Source organism: Bison bison, unplaced genomic scaffold (genome assembly GCF_000754665.1).
Source record: "Bison bison bison isolate TAMUID 2011002044 unplaced genomic scaffold, Bison_UMD1.0 scf7180017864390, whole genome shotgun sequence".
Taxonomy (NCBI): Eukaryota; Metazoa; Chordata; class Mammalia; order Artiodactyla; family Bovidae; genus Bison; species Bison bison.
Window position 1 is genome coordinate 1,810,334 of NW_011494962.1, and position 7,343 is coordinate 1,817,676.

General features: G+C 36.8%; 1 protein-coding gene across 1 annotated transcript; it reads right to left on the reverse strand.

Moving 5' to 3' along the window:
• Window positions 1-2,644: 2,644 nt before the first annotated feature.
• LOC105002230 (taste receptor type 2 member 42-like) lies at window positions 2,645-6,269 on the reverse strand. Its single transcript, XM_010858770.1, has 4 exons — window positions 6,084-6,269; window positions 5,549-5,759; window positions 5,254-5,392; window positions 2,645-2,669 (listed from the first exon to the last, which is right to left on the reverse strand). Exons 1-4 carry the CDS (start codon window positions 6,267-6,269, stop codon window positions 2,645-2,647), a joined length of 561 nt encoding a protein of 186 aa, XP_010857072.1.
• Between the last annotated feature and the right edge of the window lie 1,074 nt (window positions 6,270-7,343).

Genomic DNA, 7,343 nt, shown 5'->3' on the forward strand with positions numbered 1-7,343 from the left:
CCCCAAAATAAAGTCTGACATTGTTTCCACTGTTTCCCCATCTATTTCCCATGAAGTGATGGGACCAGATGCCATGATCTTAGTTTTCTGAATGTTGAGCTTTAAGCCAATTTTTTCACTCTCCTCTTTCACTTTCATCAAGAGACTTTTTAGTTCCTCTTCACTTTCTGCCATAAGGGTGCAGCAGCTTGGATGATCACAAAACCTTAAACGGCAACCAGGTTCTCAGTTCAGGCTGACTGATAAGGTTCATCTCCTACATGAGGCAAGTCAGTCAACACTAGGAGAGGGCTGTTTCATCTAATGTGTAAAGACCAACACAGTCAAGGAAAATGAAGAAATAGGGGAGTAGATTTCAAACAAAAGAACAAGATAAATCACTAGAAACCAATCTTAATGAAAGGGAGATAAGTGATTTATTTACTAGATAGGAGTTCAAAATAAAGGTCATAAAGATGCTCACTGAGGTCTGGAGAGCAGTGTATGAACAAAATAGGAATTTCAGCAAAGAGACAGAAAATATTCAAAGGTACCAAACAGGGAATTCCCCTGCAGCCTAATGGTTAGGACTCCACGCTTCCACTGCTGAGGGCCTAGGTTCAATCCCTGGTCAGGGAATTAAGATCCCACAAGTCTCATGGTGTGAGAAGGGAGGGAAGAGAGAAAAAGGGTATGGAGGTAAATGTATTATTAAAAAATAGAAAAATAACAATAAAAGTACCAAACAGAAATCATAGCACTGAAAAATATAATAACTGAACTAAAAAAAGTTTAATAGAAAAATTCAACAGACTAGTCAGGAGGAAAATAGTGAATAGTGAATAGTTGGCCTTCCCTTGTAGCTCAGTTGGTAAAGGATCTGCCTGCAGTGCAGGAGACCTGGGTTCGATCCCTGGGTTGGGAAGATCCCCTGGAGAAGGAAATGGCAACCCACTCCAGTATCCTTACTTGGAAAATCTCATGGACAGAGGAGCCTGGTGGGCTGCAGTCCAATAGAAAAATAATAAAAGTACCAAACAGAAATCATAGAGCTGAAAAATATAGTAACTGAACTGAAAAAAGTTTAATAGAAAAGTTCAACAGACTAGTCAAGAGGAAAATAGTCTCTCTGAACTCAAAATCAAAGCAGTAGAGATCATCCAATCAGAGGGGCAAAAAGAAAGGCGAATGAAAGGAGTGAAGATTGTTAAGAGACCTGTGGGTCACCACCAAGCATGACAGAATCAGATTACAGATCTTTGTCAGGTAGATAACTTATCTTTTTAGTTTCTTGATTACCAGATGAAGAGAAGACATAGCTAAATAAGATATAGATAATAAGATCCTGGAATTCAAGAATAACGCTGTAACCAAATGAAACTTTGGACATGCTTAGATAGAAATGAACATGTTTTGTATATGAGAGAAGTGTGAAAAAATCAAGAGGATATACTGAGATAGATTGCCTCATTTTCATGAAATTCTTTAATCCTCACTGTACCTATACCTTTGGGAAATAATTTTGTTGTATCCTTCACCATGGGTTTCCCAGGTGGCACAGTGGTGCAGTAGTAAATCTGCCTGCCACTGCAGGAAACGCAGATTCAATCTCTGGGTTGGGAAGATCCCCCAGAGAAGGAAATGGCTAGGCACTCCAGTATATTTTGCACTCCAGTATAGAAATTCCCATGGACAGAGGAGCCTGGTGGGCTACAGTTCATGGGGTCACTAGGAGTGGGACACAACTGAGCATGCATGCACACACATGCACATTCTCCACTACAGGCACATCATATAGGTTTTAAATGGTTTCCACACTGGGGCTGCCCCAGGCTTGCTCATCTTTAATCACCATGGAACATGCCCAGGCAAGTATACTGGTCCCAAAAGGAGAATAAGTGAATCATTGAATCAAGCTTTTCCAGAAAGATTTAACCTAAACTTACAATCAGGGTCTTCCCAGGTGATTCAGTGATAAAGAATTTGCCTGTCAATGCAGGAGCCACAGGAGACATGAGTTTGATCCCTGGTCAGGAAGACCATCTGGAGAAGAAAACGGCAACCAGTATTCTTGCTGGGATAATCTGATGGACACAGGAGCTTGGCAGGCTACAGCCCTTGGAGTCACAGAGACTCAGACACTACTGAATAACTGAGCACGCATGCAAACTGACAATCAGCCAAACTGTAACTGGCTCCCAGATACATTTCTTACTTAAAAATCATTTGAACAGCTGTTTATTTTAATATAATCTACTCTTTCTCTCTGGTTACTTGAGAGATTTCCTCCTGGTTTCTAGTGGTGTTAAGTTAAATTGTCTCCATCATCTTGTCTGAAATTCAATAATTTTTTTTTAATTAATGCCTTGAACATTTTGAAAAAATCTGGGCAACATTGGTTCCACTCCAATATTTTCTCTCCCGCTTCTCAGAAATACAGAAGTGTGTCAGAATTTCTGTCTATAACCTTCATATCTCCTCCCCTCTAACCTGTATTGTCCATCTCTGTCTCTTTATGCCTCATTCTGGGTAGTAACCATCTAATTCACTAATTTGTTCTTCAACAATGTCTAATTGGTTATTAAATATGTCTGTTGAGCTTTTAATTTTGAACTCATTTTACCAGTCCTGTTGTTTCAATTGGTAAGAACAGTCTCTTACTCTTCTATCCATCATCTTTGGTGGGGAAACTGGAAAAAAAAAAAAAAGGATACCAACATCTTAAAGAAAGCCTTTTAATTTTAGTAGTGTTAAGGAAAAATAGGAAGCATTCCCTTCTGTTTCCAAAATTTAGTCACAGAGCAGGTAAAATCATGATCTAGTCATTCTTCACCAAGTTGGATGGCAGCTTGTCTACTGCTCGGTTGTTACCACAGGCTCTCACTCAGGAAAGTCAAGGAACAGAACTTCATCCCAAATGCCATTCAAATAAGCAAAATGTAATACATTATCACAGAGACACCATTCTATTCCATGGCTTTTATTTTTCAGTAGTCTTTATTCACTACCTCTAATGTTAGAAAGAAGGTTTGGGGACTTAACCCTGTAATTTTAAGATTATCTATCAATAATTAGCTCAAGTAATAAACAAACTAAAGACTACTCAATTTCTAATGTATTCAACTTGAGTTAAACTTTACTATTTTCAGTAAGGTTAAATTATCTACAGTGATCTTTAGAAAATTATTTAGACATTTTTTAACTTTTTATTAAATATTTCAAATATAAATCATTAAATATAATGATGACACAACTAAATGGGAGAATTCTAACCGACAGATATGTATTTGTCTAGTTTTCTAATTGTCAGAGAACACTGCAATCTTCTCTATGGTCTTAGGATACTTACATCATTCTCAGCACCAGGGCTAATTTGAAGAATACTTTCACTCATGACTTCATCAAGAACATTAAAACTAACATACTTAAAATGATTTACTTGTAATTTTTTCTCTGCTTAGTCTAAATTTATGGCAAACAAAACAACACTTTACTTTTATTGCATTTTTATATGGATATGTCTATATACTCTGCTTGATAATACAGTCTGTATACATCTTTCATATTTAATAGCACCATTAGCAAGCAAAATTCTCCCATCTGCTTATTTGTGTTCTGACTTATGAATGAATCTGGAGTATTTTATTACAGTAGTAAAAGCATCAATACATAAACACAAATATATACAAACATTACACAAAATATGTACTATGCTTTACAAATTTGCTTCTCTACATGTATGTCTTTTCCTCTTTAACAAAGAACTAAAAAGTGTTCTGGATCTAATTTATTCCTTTTCATTGTTTTATCAATTGCCACCGTATATTTGTATCTGTATGCCACAATATACTTATTCATTTTTTACTGATGGACTGTTATGAAACTTCTCAATTTCAGCTAAGAAAAAGAGTAATATGCACATTTTTGCATATATATATTGGTGCATATATATCAAAGATTTCTTTGTGTATAAAAATAAGAGTGAAATTACTGTCTTAGGTTTAAACAGCATATTAAAAAGCAGAGACATTGCCAACAAAGGTCCATATACTCAAGGCTATGGTTTTTCCAGTGGTCATGTATGGATATGAGTTGGACTATAAAGAAGGCTGAGCACTGAAGCATTGATGCTTTTGAACTGTGGTGTTGGAGAAAACTCTTGAGAGTCCCTTGGACTGAAAGGAGATCCAACCAGTCCATCCTTAGGGAGATCAGTCCTGGGTATTCATTGGAGGGACTGATGTTGAAGCTGAAACTCCAATACTTTGTCCACCTGATGAGAAGAGCTGACTCATTTGAAAAGACCCTGATGCTGGGAAAGATTGAGGGCAGGAGGAGAAGGGGACGACAGAGGATAAGATGGTTGGATGGCATCACTGACTCTATGGACGTGGGTTTGGGTGGACTCTGGGAGTTGGTAACAGACAGGGAGGCCTGGCATGCTGCGGTTCATGGGGTTGCAAAGAGTCGAACACGACTGAGCAACTGAACTGAACTGAACTGTCTTAGGTTTAGCGTGTTCACCCCAACCCTAACTACTTAAAATCACACTATTGCATAAAGTTGTTTTACGTATGTGTAATTCTGTGAATGGTGTATGAAATTTTCAACTGTTTCAGATCCTTTCCAAAATTAGTAACATCAGAGTAATATTTATACTTTTATATTTATATAAACATTTATTGCACTTATTACACTCTAAATTTTAAAAAAATATTTTACTATTCTAATTTTAAATTTACGTTTAGTTTAAAATTGCATTACTCTTTTCTCTTTCTGTGACTGTGATTTCATATACATTTATTCATATGTAATTGTGTTGAACATATATGCTTATTAGATTTCATTGTACAGTTTTACAAGCTTTCTTCTTCAGGTTCCAAATAATCCTTTGTTAAGAGCAAATGTTACAGCAGAAGCATTTTCCTTAATTGAACATTATATCAGATGACTTTGAGAAAATATGATTAGGTAACAGCATGTTGTAAGGCAAACCAGTGCAGTTTAATAACACTTAAAAGGATTAATAAAAGAAAAACTAGGAATTAAAAATGAACATACAAAGTCTTCTATTAAGGTATTTCCATGTAGAATACAGAAAGTTTTTTTAATGTCTATTAAGCTAAAGATTTTGATTAGTTTTTAGAGAACTTAAGACCCCACAATAGTCTGAAAGCAATCTGCCTTAGCTTGCTGTTTCCCAAAATTATAAAAAACAAGTGGCCCGATGAAAAGAGAGTTGGAATCACCATGACAAACATCATGACCTCATACCAGTGTAGCTTAAAGAAGATCCAATTTCCAATTAGAATGGAAATAAAGTAAACGATGATGAGGTGGAGAAATGTTGTCACCATTTTCATGGCCCTTTTATCGGCCTCTGTGCTGAAGTCTCTCGAGTGGTTCAAGTTGACTTGAACAAGCAGGAAAGAAGCCAAGGAGAGAAGAAAAGGGATAACATATGTCAATCTGAGAAGGATAAGTCTTTTAAGATAGAAAATTTTACTTGCATCTAAATGCAAAGTCATATTCCTTTCAGGTTCTCTAAAGGTGTTCATCCACAACTCACCAAGAGCATCCTGCATTAAGAGGTCAAAAGATAATAAAAAGAAAAAGGCCAGGAAAAGCACCAGAAGCACTCGGTTCATTCTCCATTTCAGCCACATGAAAAAGAAGTGAGAGAAATTGGCTATCTTAAGGAAGTAGAATACGCTTAGGCAGATGGCAAACCAGATAGTTAAGTGATTTGTTAGTGCCCAACCCCACTCCAGTACTCTTGCCTGGAAAATCCCATGGACAGAGGAGCCTGGTAGGCTGCAGTCCATGGGGTCGCTAGGAGTCGGACACAACTGAGCGACTTCACCTTGACTTTTCATTTTCATGCATTGGAGGAGGAAATGGCAACCCACTCCAGTGTTCTTGCCTGGAGAATCCCAGGGATAGGGGAGCCTGGTGGGCTGCCGTCTCTGGGGTCGCACAGAGTCGGACACAACTGAAGCGACTTAGCAGCAGCAGCAGCAAAGAATAAAAACTACTTTTACTAGTTTGCCAGTGGCATACAGTTGTGGAGCTAATCCTACTATAAATGAATCCAAAAGTGTTACCCACAGAACCTCCAGAATGGTTCTGGCCACAGCCAAGCAGGTAAGGATGAAATCAGCTGATGAGACCTTTCCATTCTTGACCCACGCGATGCAGTTGACCAGTCCAATGAACCCATTTCCCAGTACTCCTAAGATCAGTTCTCCTGTTGACACCACTAGAAAGAAGACCCTTGTTCCAACTGACATTTGTATATTTCTAATGTCACTGAAGCGACTTAGCAGCAGCAGCAGCAGCAATGTCACTGAAAACTTTAAACAGTTGCAGACTGACATTCACTTATATTTTCTTTAGTATTTTCGCCATAATTCCAGGAAGTAAAGCCAAAATTCTGCTATGTGATTTACATGCACAGATCGTTGCAAAACAGTAGTTTATTCTTTTTTTTTTTTTAAGGCAACTGACAAGGCTTTATTGCCAAAATGTACAAACATTTTGTACAACTTAACAGTAAAAAAACAAAAAACAATCCAATCAAGCATTTGCCCTGGAGACCTAGTCTTTGCACAGGTTCTTTGAAGGATAGGATATTAGTAGGATATAGGATATATTCTTTTTATATTGTAATTCCAGTGCTACACCAAACAGTTCTGTCAGCGGGTAACAAAGCTTCATGAATACCTTTCTTATGACTTACAGTCAGTTGCTACATAATTTTCAGAATAAATGCTAACAGTGTCTGCTTATCCTTGACACCAGCTGCAGTTTCTCATTTCTGCTAACGACTAAAAGAATAAGGTCAGGTACGTCAACATGCAAATATGAGAGAGACTGGTTTCCACTAATTTGTACTTTCACTTTCCCCAAGTCATACATTTGAATGCAAATATATTAAATTTTGAATAGGAACTTCTAGAAAAAATATGTAATTCAGTTTATATTTCTCACTCATCAATAAGATCCTTCTAGCTTGCAAGAATTTTGTAGAATCAATATGATTTATAGGAATAAGAAAATTATTTATATTTCAAATAGGGCACACAGGTACAAGGACAAATATATTAGTACATATATATAGTATGTAGTACTAATTATATTAGTACAAGATAGTGTAGAAGCTAAGTCAGAAATTATAAGCAAAATAAAGTGGCAATATACATGAGGAGAGTAAAGTGCTACAGTGCAGAATCAATATGATTTTCTGAGGAAATTAACATGTAGTGTAAACATGACTCTTTTGAAATTTAGGAAGAAATAGAAGGAAATAAAAAGAACTTAAGCCTGATGTAAGGACATGTTAGTATTATCAAAATGACGTGAAC